At 43.6% G+C, this 16,843-nt stretch overlaps 1 protein-coding gene across 1 annotated transcript in view; it reads left to right on the top strand.

Moving 5' to 3' along the window:
- Window positions 1-3,339: 3,339 nt before the first annotated feature.
- The window catches only part of osbpl10a (oxysterol binding protein-like 10a), a 61,432-nt gene continuing 47,928 nt past the window's right edge, over window positions 3,340-16,843 (top strand). Inside the window, exons 1-2 of the mRNA XM_071910881.2 lie at window positions 3,340-3,608; window positions 11,993-12,168. Coding sequence (XP_071766982.1) covers window positions 3,340-3,608; window positions 11,993-12,168 — 445 coding nt within the window. The remainder of the gene's footprint in view (window positions 3,609-11,992; window positions 12,169-16,843) is intronic.

The raw sequence follows: 16,843 nt of genomic DNA, 5'->3' as shown, positions 1-16,843 counted from the left end.
GTGGGAAAGGGGGGAGGTAGCTTTAGGCATGCATGACCCAGCAAAAGATACATAAATAGCTGTATATTGTCGTTGGTGGGTGGAAACCTTGTAACTCGAATTTTGGTGATTTTCATATTTTAACTCCAATTGAAGGATTACATGCTCCTCTATGGGTTGAGAAAATTCTACAAACCCTTGAGGATAAACTCTGGGGCTAAAACCCTTTGGATAAACTGAAAAATGCATGGTGGTCAAGGTGAAAACAAGGCTGCTTTCGCTTAGTTCCTGAAAAGCTGACATTTTGGAGATACAAGGTTTTCCCCCGACCACAGCGATATGTCAAGTGCACTCCTGCTAGGCTGAAACGGGGCGGCCTCAGCTGCCATAAATCTGAACGGGCTGACACAGACCTGTAATGGAATAGATTGGCGCAATGTTAGTGTGGCTGGAGTGATGCTTGCGGGAGACACGTACAGCAGAATAGACGCATGCCGTATCAAATCGTGGCTGTGGGGAATGTGGCTTTCATGTTTTACACTGTTGGGGTGGGGGGTGGGGTGGGGGGGTGCGCTCAGATTGTGCTGTGTTGGTGGTTGGTGAGAGCGATCGTGACTGCGGTGGTGATGATGCAGGTTGTTTTAAAATGCTTTTGATGGGATGAAAGCGATGATGAAGCAGGGGAACAAGACGAGGGAGAGAAGGGGGAAGAGGAGAAGAAAGAGGAGGAAGAGGAGAAGAATAATGATGATGATGAGGATGTTTGTAGGCAGAGGGAACCTTACACTGGATATTATAGCTGGGTATTGTGTATATAAATATTTAGATATGACCTATTCTATATTTCTAGAATTTATATACCTATTAAAATGGAAGTTAAATCCAAGGGCCGCAGAGTGAAACTGGTATGATCTCGCATAATGAAATGCGGCTGACCTGAGCTTGACTTTCAGCAGAAGCTTTTAACAAACCATTGACTCTCTGTTGCCCGGGGATTTTTTTTTTCTCCCCCTCTCTTTTTTATTGATCCCCGCTTTGTGGCTGCTTCAGCTGACAAGCAGCAGGAATCTATCCCTCGCTCTGTTAAGTGTCCTGTGGAGATTCATCGAGGCATGTGTTCGATGGCTCAGCGCAACCTCGGCCCCGTCTTAATAACCTGCAATGTTCCTCAGTCCGGTCTTCATTAACGTGCCCCTTTCATCCTGGCTGTCATGGTTGTGTGTGTGTGTGTGAGTGTGTGTGTGTGAATGGGATCTATTTTGATGACAGCTATATCAATAGCTTCAGTTATGTATCTCAAGTATATAGCTAATGCACAATACTCTCTTGTTCGTCAGCAAACTAGAAAAAATAACATGTTATCCTGTTTCAAACACTGTGGGTATATACTGTATATAAGCCTTTATACTGTATATTTTAATTGGATGTGAATTCTGGGAAAAGAAGTGTACCATACTGTGGGGAAAACAGATAGGATAGCTGGACCAATACTGTATTTTCATCAACTGTTCCTTATGTCTTTGAATAACAGGGGTGTGGCAGAGATTATTTAGGAAAAACTCCACCTTGAAACAGATGGCACTTATTATGTAACTATGATATTGCACCGTTGAGTCAATATTGGTGAACATGAGCAACTCCTCTGCCAGGATGATGTCGTTCACAGACATACACTGGAGGTTAACTGGAGACTCAACAAGTCTTTACACCTACGTTTTTTTCATTTCTTGGTATTGCTCACAGATCTGGAGCAGAAAACGGGATCCATATCCCATAAAGAAGAGTAAAAGATTAGGATATGTGTGAGAATTGTGTTTTTTGGTGGTTCTTCCCTGTCAGAAAAACTACCTAAAGCAGTTAAATGTACTGTAGCTTACACTGATAAACTTTTGATTCACTGGTAGCCCAGCTGTCTATCTGAGTTCAAGGCTACAAAATTGCTATTTGCCCCTTTCTGAAGGACATCCCAGAGATAAGACATGGGAGAAATGAAAGTTCCATCTGCTTCCAAAGTAGAAGTCTATACAGTTAATCAAATGTGCATAATGTCCATAATTTAAATTGCAAATATAGGCCTATTTCCAGTTTGGAATGCATCAACTGTAATGGAAAATCCCTATAGCATTTCCATAACATTGCTATAGGGACTTACAGTGTGTCTGTGGTATTCAATAGTGAGTTTATAGTTACCTTATCCTACTTCATGGTATTGTTTTATTTCCTATAGTATCACTATAATGTTCCTATAATATTCCCATATTGTACTACTAGTATATACAGTATATAGTCAGTAGTGAATTTACTTTATCGTACAGTTATCATACTTTATGTTTTTTTTGTTATTCCCTAGTATTCCCTCCATAGTATCACTATAGTGTTCCTATAGTATTCTTATAATGTTACTAATGGAACTTCTAGTGAGTCAATAGTGAGTTTAGTGACCTTATTGCATATTATGGTAGGTTTTTATCTCCTATGGTAGGCTATCATTATAATGTTCCTGTAACATTCATATAGGGGCTTATAGTATTTCCATGGTATTCAATAATGAGTTTATAGTTCCCTTATCGTACATTATTATTGTTTAATCTCCTATGGTATAACTGTAATGCTCCTATAATATACCTGTAATATTACTATAGGGACTTATAGTGTCTCTATGGTTCTCAAATGAAAGTTTAAATTGACCTTATTTGTTTTTATTTTGTTTTATGTCACTGTAATATTTCTGTACGATATTATGTAGTTAATGTTTTGCTACAATATTTGCTTCTAAAATCTCGTAAAGGAAGCCTTCACAGTACAGATGTGTAAACTGAACGTATTAGTCACACATATGAGATGCCTTTGGCTTTTTGTTTTATCCACCACACACATGTGCAGCAGCCCAAACTCATAAGCCGATTTGGCGCTGTTGGCTGTATTTGCAGTTTTTGGGGGATTGTGATGATGTGTAATAAGATTGCATTGTAATATCCGGGGGCTGGTCCAGAGTTGAGTGGGAGTGTCTGCGCTCTGCTGCTCCCCTTCCCAACAGGAAAACGCTGGAGGAGAAGCACAGTGCCACACAGCCAACCACCGCAGTGAAGGGAACAAGTCCTTGACAGCAACACCGAGGAATATGCCCGCTTTCCCACGCTGCGAGGGACGCGCAAACCACCGGCGGAACATGGTTACTGCACATGCAATGCCTCTGATTTAGCTCAGGAGACGTACATCGCCCTGTTTACCACTTATGCTCTGGTGAAATCTCCCCTACTGCTGCTGCTGCTGCTGCTCCTGGTCCATCCCTGTCCCCTCCTCCTCCTCCTCCCTCCTCCTCCTCCTCCTCCTCCTCCTCTCCGCCGTCCCGTCGCCAGGATGGACAAGGCGCTCTGCAGTCCGCATCCCGGGACCAACAAACCCAACTGCGGCCCGCTCGCCTCCACGGACCGGGGGAACTCCGCGAGGAAGATCGGGCGGACCGGCTCGCACAGCCCCGGCTCCGGCTCCCTGACTGGCCCGGCCGGAGCGGGAGGCAGCCGGGGAGCTTTGCTGGGGAACAGCATGAATTTGCAGCAAGCGCACAGGCGGCAGCTGGAAGGAGTGCTGAGCAAATACACCAACCTGATACAAGGCTGGCAGAACAGGTAAGCAACAAGCCACATGGACGGGGAAGAAGGGGGCATAATGTTGCGTGGTGGTTCGCCGTCGGATCAGATGTCGGAGGGCTTCGTGTTGTTATTTGCCCCGTCCACGTTGCACTGCTACCCACCACGTCACGAGGAGGAGGAGGAGGAGGAGGGAGGGGGGCAAATCCAAACCCTGCACACACTCTTATAGGCCCACTACTATACTGATGTAGAGGTAAACAGAGAGGTGGGTGGACTGTGATTGTCATTATAAGGCAAACAGACACTATTATAAACAAAAACCTGTTATATTTGCAGAAAAGCAGAGATTAATTCATGTTTTTTTTCCATAAATTATCCTATCTTCATATAGGCAAATTTGCTAAAAAGGTCAAAACTCCAGCAACACTTGTAGTATATAGAACAACTTTATTGTTAGACCAATGCGTTTCAGCTTGTGGCCTTCATCAGGGTCACCATGAAACACATTACAAACAACCAAGGCTAATTTGCATCAGTTTGATACTATTTACTATGCTTTATACTATGAATTTAGGTTATTAAGAGTCATGGCAGCCTAAAACAGTGTTTAAACTCTAGTCCACGAATAAAAACATGGGTTGACTGAGTTTAGGTGTGTTTACTCTTCACTATCTCCCTGCTACAGGTTTTTGCAAAGGATCATGGTTGCTGATATTGCTTTATTCTGATAACCTGCCTAGCTTGTGGGATATTTGGATATTTTGCTATTTCTGAAGCAGTGCAACCACTCTCGTAATGAAGTACAGAATAGCTTGGTGACAGCTGTTGAGATCACAGCGGCGCATTATTGTGTGACTGTAGTTCATGCAGCATTTATGTCTCTAACATCGTCAGTAGGTTCACTCCCTGCCCGATCCCTCACCCATCCCACCACACAAGACTGAGAGGCTTGCGAGTTTGTATTTAGAAATGTCAAGTTGATAAAAATGAGTCAAGTCTGACACCTGTTGTTTTGAGCCATATGTGGTTTGGTGGTTTTCAGTGTCTTTTTTTTTTTTTTTTAGAGGAATGGAAATCCTATTGTTGCTAATTTCCCAATATTGCACAGTAAACATGAATTATGCAGGTGCTGTCCTGGAGGTTCAGTGTGATGTGATGCTTTCAGCTTTTAAGACACACACACACACACACACACACACACACACACACACACACACACACACACAAAGCAGATTGAATGGTGAAAAATAACTTATAGTGCCCCATTGTCGTTATAGCATTACTGCAGTGAAGAGGGAAGCTAAGACTCAGCAGCATGCTACAATAGACTGTAGTCTGTATGTTCTGGGCCTGAGGCCAGTGTGTGTGTGTGTGTGTGTGAGAGAGAGAGAGAGAGAGAGGGAGAGAGAGGGAGAGAGAGGGAGAGAGAGGGAGGCGACATCCAGAGAGAAAGAATGGCTGCTCTCTGCTCTCCCATTAAACTGCACTTTAATGCACACACTCAACAACACACACTCATCACACTCAACAACACACACTCATCACACTCAGCAACACACACACTCACAGGACAAAAGGTACAGATGGTCACTTCATACAGGGCCGGGCGATAATCATAACAATGTTTTTAAATATCGATACATATATCACGATATGGCTTACATATGGAAAATTACATGTTAAATAATCAAATTGATTACATCGCACTGATCTCAATGGTCATTTTAAGTGCGATGTCATATAATATTCCTTAAAATGTTTCATACCTCATTTCATAGTTTTTTTTTTAAATTGCTTGTTATCCTCAATTTAGACAGTAGAATTGTGTGTCAAGATATCACCATGTCATCACCACATGATTCCACTGAAAGACGATAAATGATAATATTGAATTATTGCCAAGCCCCAATTTCATAGAGGTGAACATGAAATGGTATTGATTAAAAGCAATCCAAACCAAGTGGATGTTCAAGTGGGATTTGACCTCTGTCACTCTGTGCACACACACACACACACACAGACACACACACACACACACACACACACAGTCTCAAGGTATGTATAGGGTGTTACGAACAGGAGCGGTCTGTCCCGTTGACTCTGAAGCTGCGCTGTTATCAGGAAGGGTATAAAAAGATCAATTTGTTCTTCGGGGTCGATGGTACCTGTCCCGTTTCAATTTCAAAGTGCTTAAAGGCGACAGTCTGGCTTTCAAGGAGACATTCCTTTTGGTTCATTGACCTGGGCCGCTGCCGTGGCCCCAAGCCCGAGTAAATGTGTAGACAGAGAGAGGTACAGTGAGCGCAGAGTGAAAACATCCTAAAAATCTGACCGCCTCCAACTGAAAAGCCTTTTTAATCTACAATCTCTCCTCATCGGATAAAACCTCTCCCATGAACCCACAAGCCCTGGCTAGCTAGTAATAATAATAATAATAATAATAATAGTAAAAAGTGGACTCATATCTCATCAAGAAACCACATTGGACTCCCATCAAGCGAATAATTAAAAATCCAGTTATCAGTGAAATGCAACTTTCTGAAATTCAGTTTTCAGTTGTGGTTTGAAAGAGTTTGCTAATCATATTTTGCCTAAATTAAGCAGTAAGCTGCTGTCTCACAGGCCTTGCAAACAAAGATGAAACCTTTTCCTGGAGTCATGCTATTATTATGTTGCAGAGGGACACTATGTTTCCTGGGAAGTTGAAAAAGATAATCTTAAAATATGCAAGGCCCTTTATTTCAAAATGCTATGTGTCCATTTGGAGAGAAATATGTTACCTGAGGGTCATGTGAACATTTCCAAAACACAGGAGATCTCATCCTTTTCTTAGTAATGTTGCTGTGAATTTCTTAAACTAGTTAGTGATATAAATGGGATTCCATAATATGTTTTACTTTCAGTTTCAGTAAACAGTCCCAGAAATCATTTTGTCAGAGCAGGTTTCATGTTTTTTCAAAATATCTCATTTTGCAACAGGATTCACACTCTACTGCCTCTTGAGACTATTTGTCATGCTGCAATTTGCAAAGTAAAGCAGAATTTTACTCACAGCATCTCCTTGTAGTTTATAAAGACTAACAATGTATCCCCCCCCCCCACCCCCGTTTTAAGAACATCTGGGTGAGAATTAAAGCGGGCAAACATATGGTGTAATTCAGTTTTCTGTTATGCATTGAACTCATGAATGCTTTTTCTGCCAGAGAGAGATTTTTTTATCAAGATACTTTAGGTTTTTGCCAGAGGTGGGACACAAAAATGTAAAAGCCTGAACTGGAATTTCAGAAAATAGCCTACTGGTAGAAAAATATAGGCTTGGAAATTACAGCTTTTGGCGCAGCCAGGTCACAGTTCAAATTGTCCTGAATTCTTCCTATCCCTTTCAACTTTTTCTTAACCCATTAGGGGAAAGATAAGAATAAATCTTCATCCAAGCTGTGTACAACAACTCCTAACTCGTCATCACAGCGTTCAAATAGGGAAATGACTGAAGGAGGAGAGGCAGTCCATTGGTGGGAGACAGTGTTGGAGTAATTACACGACATGTCAGTCACATTCCCATATTTATCACGTGGGGAAACACAAACATTGCATTATGTGTATTTGGCAGGCGGCGTTATGGTGGGCAGTGGACCTGCGCTAATTCTGCCAGTGTGTGGGTGGCCATGTGTCAGAATGAAGGGCTGTTATGCTGTGTAGGTGTTGTGTGTGTGTTTGTGTTAGTTTGGTGGCTTGTGTTTCTGAACACACACACACACACACACACACACACAAACACACACACACACACACACATTTACATGTATGAGTACTCACCTGCTTAGTGCCTATGTGCTAGAAGACATGCACTTGAGATGCTATTTCAGGATTAATGGGTTGACTCTACATCATACTGCCTCTGCAACAATCAGGGTGCAGCACTCAGAGTGGACTATTTTACACACACACACACACACACACACACACACACACACACACGTACACACACACACACACACACACACACACACGACATGATTAACATGTCTGCAGTATTAGCTAAGTGTGTGTTTTAATAAAGAGATTTTCATGTGACAAATAAGATTCAGGTAAGATTCATGTGATCAGATGAAAGATGGATAAACTTTTAACCAGATGCACAACTTGTAGTGTGTGTGTGCGAATGTGTGTGTGTGTGCACGTGTATGTGTATATGCCATCAGCTGTGCATGTTTGGTCGTGTGTCACTTCATCTCCAAGTTAGTGCATTTTGTTGTTTTTCCTCACTGAACCAGAGCAGAGAGTTTTGATTGTGGACGGCGGCTCAAAGCTGGTTTCCAGGGTGATGGTGGAGGCTGATTTAGCCTTGTTTCAAAGGGGTAATGGTGGAGAAATTCTTCCACTGCACTTAGATCCAGATTCTTTTACAAATTGCAGCGGCAAATGATCTAGTAGCCTCACCTTCTAGCTTTCATCTTTTGATGCAGGGAATATTATCTGCTTAAATTCTCCCTACTGTCATTAGCTTATACTCTGTATTGTCAGTTACTGAGCTTGATGATTATTTGTGCATCATAGGTAGGCACAACATAAATCCAGAGCTATTACACCGTTCGTATTCAGATCACTTTGCAACAGAATACAAAATATTCTGAATCTTCTCATTCTCCTATTCAGTCATGCTCTTTTCTCTGGTTCCTACTGTTCCTGTGTGTGACAGGAGGGCGGATCTGCAACGACGGTCTGAGCTACACATGTAGATTCTATATTTACGTCTCCCTAAGCAGCCAGCCGGGTGGGGAGTACTTTGTGAGGGATGAATCATTTCTTTGCAGATGTGCCCAATGGAAAGGAGCCCTGCTGCGCTCCTTTGATCAGAGCTGTGAGTCGGGGTAATGCGCTCTGGTGGGTGTCTGTTTGGCTCGGCAGAGAGAAGAAGGAAACCTTGCAGCCTTAAGTAGCTCTGCTTTTCCTAAATAAAAAATGACCATGTCCAGTTCGACTTCTCCTGCCCTTTGTCAAGAATTTCAATTTCGGTTTGAGATGGCTTGAGTTCGGAGTTGCTGTGTTGACAGTGTAAGTAATGACTTAAGGCAGTGATTCTCAACATTTTTCATATCAAGGACCCCTAATTTGTCCACATTAGGGCCACAGACCCCGATTTGATGAGATTTTGTCTCTCGGACCCAAATCTGAGAATATTGTTATTGTTAGATATGATTTTGTCCAGAATTCTATGACTATCTGTATTGTAGGTAGAGAGATAACAGTGAAACTATGATCAAAACAGTCATTCTTCTACATTCTCTAATTATGTTAACTTCTTGTCAATGAAATAATGGTGGAGTTTAACAATTCATCCATTCGCTGGAACCCCCTCAAGGACCCCTGGTGGTCCATGGACCCCACGTTGAGAACCACTGTCCTAAGGTGCTGTTCTTTAGCTCTATCAGCTGATTCTTACCTGAAGCACTACAGCTGATCACAAGTCAGACTGAAGACTTGCTCATGATAGTGTGAGATGATATTATGTTGGCTCTACATAACCCCTGTGACAAACACACCCATCACATTTTGTTATCAGCCACATTTACTGCCAATAACCAAGTGTGATTTACTGTTTTTCTTGTTGCTCAACTTTCCTCTTAGCCTTTCTGTATTAACTTGCCAAAATCCCAGGGAGGAGACGCAAATTCTGCTGACAGGCTTTTTCCTGCAGCATCAGTGCCATTAGGAAATGGCAGTGTGTCTGCTGATGTGGATAAATGTGCTTGTCTAAGCTCTTTTTACAGTGTTATTATTATTATTATTATTATGGAAGTGATTTATTTAAATGATATAAAAAAAATGTATCTGTATTATAAAGCTTTGTTATAGAGGAGGCCTGTTTTTCTTGAGCTGTTATCTTGCAGCCGTGGGAAAACGAGAAAAGTCACTGAATTTGAATATGCGTTTTCCATGCCTGAAAAAAGTTATGCAAAAGCGTGCATGTCTGTCAAGTTTTAGGAAATGCATCTAAATTTGCTCATAATCCTATTTTCAACCAGTCAAGGGCTTAGCATCAAGTCTGGCTGCACCACACACCTTTGAAGGAATAACAACCCAAACAACAAATTTCTGGATTGCGTAAATCCTTCAGTCATAGTTGTAGCCTGCCAAAAAAGACTGGGGTGTTTATATTAGCTCTTCAGCCATAAACTGTAGCATTTAAACAAATCCATTGCCTTGGAAATAAAAGTTACTGTTCAAATGATCGACTTGTTAGGTGAGAGAGAGCAATAGTTTGAAGTGAAATAACTCTGTTGGCGTACTTGTAACTTCATTGTTGTTCCATCATTATATTTCATTTTGCCCAGTTTGCTCCTGCCTCAGCTGCTAAAGGTTAAGAGTGCAGTATGAGCGCAGAGACCCCGGCCTCCCCCGGTCAGACTTTATCAGTTCTGTCCTGACACAAGGCTTGTTATCCAGCACCATCCATCACGTTTAAAGACCTGCGTTGTAGTTTAACCCGCAGAAACAAGAGTGCCTGGAGGGGGTCAGTGGTAAAGAAGGCCTCTGCTCTGCTGACTGAACAGGGGATAAGAGCTTGTGTGTGTGTGTGTGTGTGTAAGTGTGTGTTTGAGTGAGAGAGACAGAGAGAGAGAGAGAAGGATAAGAACTGACGCAGGCACAAAGTTCCCCCGGTTGACTGTGGCCAACATAAATCAGCTGTGCTCGTGATGGAGGGGGCAAGACTGAGCGAGGGGGCAAGACTGAGCGAGGGGGGGGGGGGGGGGATCAATTTCCAAACAGCACTACCCTCTCCGGGGGAAATCCCAAGGGTTCATGGGAAAATGCCTGATGTGAAGGATACAGGCATGAAGTTCTTTGTTTGTCCTCTCATCACTTGCATACTTGTGGACTGCGGTCACTCATGATCTTCTCTTTTTTTCCCAATCGTCGGCTCCTCCACTGTTTCCGCTGCGGTAGCTGCAGTGTGCGACATGTCCATGATTTTGTTGAACCTACATCGTACAGACATAAGCCTCTTCATATTGTATAGTGTTACAGATGAGAGGAAAATGTGATACCTAGCTATCCTGATGGATCAAAGCGGTAGAGAAGGTCTCCTGTGTGAAGCTACAGCATTGAAGTGAACTGTTGCTACTCTTTGAACTCTGTGGAACAAGACAAACGCACCCGTGAAAACGACACCTATGGGACGTTGGAGCGGACGGGTGATACTTCGCGATCCCTTTGAATCAGATACAACCAGGGTGTGGAGGTGGGAGGCTGGTGTTGCAACTTACTGAAACGAGCGATGTAGCACAAGGCTGTTATCTGTGTTGAGGATTGTGCTGCTGCCGGAGTTATTGACCCATGTAACCGCTGGCAGGGATTATTGCGAAAGGCCTAGTCAATACTGTAGCTTCTTTAATCGTGCATGGAAAGAGAGCATTGATCTGCGAGCACACACACACAGGGAATCTCTGGGAAAAAAGAAAGGAATGCGAGGGCCGCAGCAGAAGCAGAAGACGGCACAAAGACGACCGCTGTTACCTCAGACCGCTGTACACGAGCACGGAAAGGTCAGCCAGAGCCACCCGGCGTCACCCCGGTCTGCGCTGAACCGCAGAACCAGAACAAAGCCTAAGTGGAGCGGACAGGCTCGTTTCTGCGTGTCACACACAATCCTTCCGTTCAGACAACCAGCATTATCCAAAAGATGGCTGACTGGGGCCACGTTGCCCGAGAGGAGGAAATGAAACGTGTCTGCTTGTGTACGTGTGTGTGTGTGTGTTTATGCGTGTACATGCGTGCATCCGGGTCTGTGTGTTATTGCAGTCTGGCATGAGCGAAGCAGAGATTCAATTATGCCGTGATTGAATGCGATTCATTAATCACAAAGGGGAAAGTGCGGGGTTTAATTTTCACGCCTCGAGCCGTGTGTTCTGCTCAAGATGACCGTGCTAATCACCACCTTGAGTAATACGGGATTGAGCTGCTGGCTTGGTGTTGGTGAAGGCAGACCTTAATGTGCTAGGAGGGGGTTATTTTAGTGAATATTGTATGTGGAGAGAACTGTGGTAAATAATGTCCCGCAGGCTCCGATGCATGGGAGGTGAGAAATTTAAGGGTGTTGTGTGTTTTCACGTATGCTTCTCTCTCTCTCTGTCTCTCTCTTTACACACCCACATCCTGAAAAGTTTGTGCAATCACAGCCAAAGCAATAGAAAAAAAAAGCTTTAACAGTAAACAAGCTGTGATAATGAGAGCATAAAACAAAATGATGATAACATTAACGGTGTTTTTCCTATTTCCCTTTCCCCCCTCTTTCTCTCTGGCCCATTACTTTCTTAACTTCTTTACTTTTCTCTCTCTCTTCTCTTTCTCCTCTTTCTCTCTCTCTCTCTCTCTCTCTCTCTCTCTCTCTCTGTGTTTCCCCCCCCCCTCCCCTGCAGGTACTTTGTGTTAGATCCAGAGTTGGGACAGCTGCAGTACTTTGTCAACGAGCAGGGAAAGAGCCAGAAGCCCCGAGGGTCCCTGCCCTTGATTGGTGCCTCGGTAACCCCGAGCGACGAGGCTCCGCACATGTTCATTGTAAACTCTGTCAATGGAGAGCTGTACAAACTCAGAGGTATGACCTCACGGTGGCCTCGGCTGCCCTTATTTGGCAAACTACAAACACACAGCGGAGCGCAAGTGCTTCATGTTGGAACGAGAAAGATCCTTAGCATGTAGTGTCATTTGCTGGCGGGTGTTTGCTGTACAACAGTAACATTCTCCTTGTTATGCAAAGTGCTTAATAGAATTAAATCTCCAGCGCTTGACTCTTAAAGTTGCATGAAAGTTGCATGAGTCACACTGAATTACAACTTTCATCGCACTAGATGTAATTATTGTTCTCCTCTGGCACTGAGCAGACGAGCTTTATTGTGTTACTGTGCCGCCTTCAAAATCGAACTTTTCCTCTTGTGTGCACAATTGAGTTTGAGTAACCTTTGAATATCAATTTTCAGTGTTGGATATTAAATATTCCCTTTTGTAGCAATAAACCTAAGGGGAGAGATGTAATTGACAATATTCGTTGGTCTGTAGTAAACAAAGTAAAGCGCTACATATCCTGTGTTGCTCTCCTCTCCTCTAACCTCAGTTAAAATTGATATTTCTCTTTGTTACAACATTTGTTATCCTTTAAGACGTTTACTTTGGTGTGAGTGTGCGGGCAGTAAGCCTCTGACATTGGTTTTCCCCTGAAGTGTGTATTAATTACTGGCATGCTTGATTTTTCTCTCTCTTTTCCCATGAAGGAATCTTGAAAACTCCAACATACAACTTGGAAAAACATATTTGTTATAAATAATATGTACTGTCTGCTGGTATTAAGACTGGACCAAGGGCATGACATCCCTTTGGATACCTGTGATAGCCAGAAGAAATGTGAGGCCTACTGTTGGAGGCATGATAAAAGCTAAAAAATATTATACCAAAGTGAAATATCGCTTTAAGACCCAGACACTTGGACTGTAGCTGGTCACTGTGCTGAAGGCCTTTCCTTCCACTGACCTGTATCCATTGAGGCAAGAGAGACTCCCTGCACTGTTGCTCTACTTGAGCCTCTGGAATGTCCCCTTACACTCCCAAAGGGGGATATCAGAATAACTTGGCCTATATTCCATGAATAACTCAGTGATCCATGTGTATTGAGCTAAGAGGAAACAATAATCCCACAGAGAAGGAGTTGGATGCTGCAGCTTGCAGGCAGAGGTATTTGCACAGTTCACTGGAGAGTGTCGACTTAGGACTGACTGGATATAGCAGCATTAAAAAAACGCGTCAGTGACTTCCAAGAATTCCCGAGAAACCCATTGAGAGAAATGGCGTGCGATCTTTTGAATCAGCTCAGCCGAACCCCCGGGCCCGTCTCGAGGTTTGACTGGTGCCAAAAAAAAACAAAAAACCCAGCCCATTAAGTTTTCTTACTCTGAAAGCACTTGAAGTGGAATGGCAACATTTGTACGTGAAACTTCAATTTGCTCAAACAGCGGGGAACAAAGCCCCTCACATGTGCGTTCTCAACAGTCGTGATTAAGATTAGTTGGGTAGGCTTAGATCTGGCATCGGTTGCCATGGGAACGCCTTGGGGGGGGGGAAGAAGAAAGTTCACGGTTCAGTCAGGAGTCAGTTTCTAGTTTTCCAGGCTTAACAATAAACCGGTCTAAGGTATCACCTCACTGATGGTCTGTGTCCAGGCTTTAAATGTCAACTTTATTCTCATGTTGATGCCCTTTTGACAAGTGGCTTTTGAATGCTTTTGAATAGGTTCTCTTACTGCTAACTGGTATTTAAGGTGTAGCCGGGTAGCGGATACACACATTCTGTAACGCAGACGTTCCCTTGAGGTGTTTTCTGAGCAACAGTCGATCACAACTCTTAATAACGTTTCTCCATGAATGTAAGAATCCGAAATTTGATCGGGGGGGGGGGGGGAGTCAGATGTGACATCTAACAGAGCTGTAAACCCGCCTCAGGTTTTGTCTGATTGTGAACCGAGGGAGCGCAGGGTAATTAGCGAAAGCAGGGGAATATAAAGGGAGTATTTCATTATCCGATGCGGGGACTGCGGGGCCTTGTGTACCGCTGCTGAGCAAAGGTGGAGAGCAGCGGGAATTTAATCACGTCTGAATGTTCGGATGGCAAATTAAGCTATTTATCATGTGACGCCTCTGTGAGACAGTCAGCCAATGATAAAGGGTCAAGTTGTTTCCAGCAGGGCTTTCAAACCGACTGATTAGAATGCCTGACACAAGCCTCGGTGTGTATCTGAATAATTAAAACCCTACTTTTCTGTGATGTTTTGATGCAGAAATCTATCCTCGCTATTGATGATTATAAACCCGCCAAGACATTACACTCTAGGTTCACTGTTTGCCGCAGCAAACTATTTGCATGTTCCCTGTGATGACCTGTGTTAGCTGTGGAAGTGACATTATGTTTTAGACTGAAGCACTTATCCAGAGAGACTTGCAGTGAGAGTGAGCAGGGAGCGGTTCAGTGTCGCGCTCAAGGATACTTTGACTTGGCACACAGCTGTTGATAGATACACACTGGCTGCTGCAGGGTTCAAAGTTCAAGATTCAACTTTATTTGTTCTAAAAGTGTTTTTGCAGCAAGCTACAAGAAGGACACATAAAAGAACAAAATCAACTGCCAAGCACACCAAATGTGAGGCACAGTTCATCATGGCTCAGTAAAAAGGAATTAAAAGAAAGTTACAGTTAAGCCCAAATTATGACAGATTTTCCATGACATCAAAATTCATGGTCACATTAGCAAAGTGAATCATGGGGATCAAACCTGTGACACTTGGGTTAGGGAACAGTCTATTTGCTGGGCCACCCTTGCCACCCATTCTGGTCCCTGTCACCCTGTCCGTTTTCTTAAAATTTATGGTTAAAGTGCCCCGCTCATATTATCTCCTCGCACATTAATCAAATCTAACTACTGGTCCAAGCATTCATCTTGAAACTTACCATCACCACCACCAGTAGGATCTACTTTGACACTGCTATAATTAAAATTAGTGTAATTGCAGGATGATGGTGGTGCTATGATTGACTGAAGTAGCGCTCTCTCTCTCTCTCTGTCCCTCTCTCTCTCTCTCCCAGAAAGTAGCGTTCGGATACCATTCAAGCGTCTCTCTCCGGGATGGATATTGACATTTAAATGGGATACACGGACCAGGATGGCAGTCCATTGTTGCTCGTTGTAAACGGGCAGATGGACTGGCTTCTCGCTGTAGCGTTTCGTTGTTAGTCTCCCTCAGTTTCCAGCACAGGCCTTGTGCATTCATCAAACGAATAGAGCTGTCAACACTTCACCTCTGAGTCCGCGGCTCTTGCGACACAATACCAGCTTTGAATTTTTCATCAGCATCATAGTATTCCCCCTGAATAAAAACAACCTGGTCTTCGCTAAGTAATGACTAATGTGTGTGTGTGTGTATCGCTTGCCTCAGCCTCCTATTCTCACCGTATGAACAGGTGCATATTAGCATAGCCACACACGCTTGCCCCCCCCCCCCCCACACACACACACACCCACAGCACCCATCCACACACACACACACACCTCTGCTCAATCCAGCGAACTAATTATCTTTAATCACAGCCAAGCTTGCACACATCACAGAGGAGAAATAACTGATTTAGACGCTTGCTCATTCCCCGGCTAAGCGGCCCCCTTTTGAGCAGAAGATTTATGTGGCTGATGACAGCGAGGAAGGAGTGTGGCGGGGGGGGGGGGGGGGGGGGAGACAGGGGGGTCTTTGCAGGGAGACAGCTGGGTACAGGTGTTTTCTATGCGAACACACCGCCAGAGCCTGTTCTCCTCTGAGAGACGAGCGGCCCCCTTCCCAGTGGGAGAGCGCGTCTCATATGTACGCGCCGCTTGTCAAGAGTTTCTCGGTGAATGTCTCATTTTCTCAGAGTCGCCTCTTCACTTAAAGAGGCTTTTTGTCGGCGTTCCTGTGACTTTTGCAGCTGTAGGCGGTGCAGGTGATTGACAAGCGCAAATTGAATTCTTTGTACGGTGAAATGACTTCCATCGGTGTGTCGAAAAAACATGTCATGAGATTTCGTAAAAAAAATAAACCCTTTCTTACAAGATTCAAAGTTCTACTCTGGTTTCATTTGGTTTATGACCACAAGGAACTTTAAGATATTTAACCTAATGAAAGTTTCGGTCCTGTTTATCTAATGACAGTTGATGATGTTTTTTTTTTGTTACTCTCTCCCCTTAAGGGTCTCTCTTTTCCAGACCTCAGGCAGTTTTTAAGTGAGCGAGCATTACAGCGTCACCAGGTGCAGTGTTTTCCATAATAGTCTGAAATCCATTACAATCTTCTGTAATTGACTGTTTAAAGACAGGCTAAAAGAACGATTTCAAGATCAAATAATCTGCCTTTGTAGTAAAATTCGATCATCTCTTGACCTCCTTTGCTACTCTTTAAAGTTGCAGCCTAAACTCATGATATCAGACCCATCGGACACATCATTCTCCGCTCATTAGTCAGTGAAATGGGATCAGAAGGGTTTTATTGTCTGCTCTGACCTGGAGGCGGTCAAGTACAAGCAGACAGTCAGTGTCTCCTGTAACTGGAGGGCTGCAGCTGACTTTGTTAGTCAGCAAGTCTGAGTTTCAATTGGCTGTTTGTGTTTAGATAGCAGGATGGATCGTCTTTGGGCCAAGGGGAAGTCAGAGAGGAGTATCAAGCTGCCTCCTCTCTTCTTATCCATGCTACTCACAAATGA

Source organism: Centroberyx gerrardi, chromosome 19 (genome assembly GCF_048128805.1).
Source record: "Centroberyx gerrardi isolate f3 chromosome 19, fCenGer3.hap1.cur.20231027, whole genome shotgun sequence".
Lineage (NCBI taxonomy): Eukaryota > Metazoa > Chordata > Actinopteri > Beryciformes > Berycidae > Centroberyx > Centroberyx gerrardi.
This window is presented reverse-complemented; position numbering and strand designations above follow the sequence as displayed.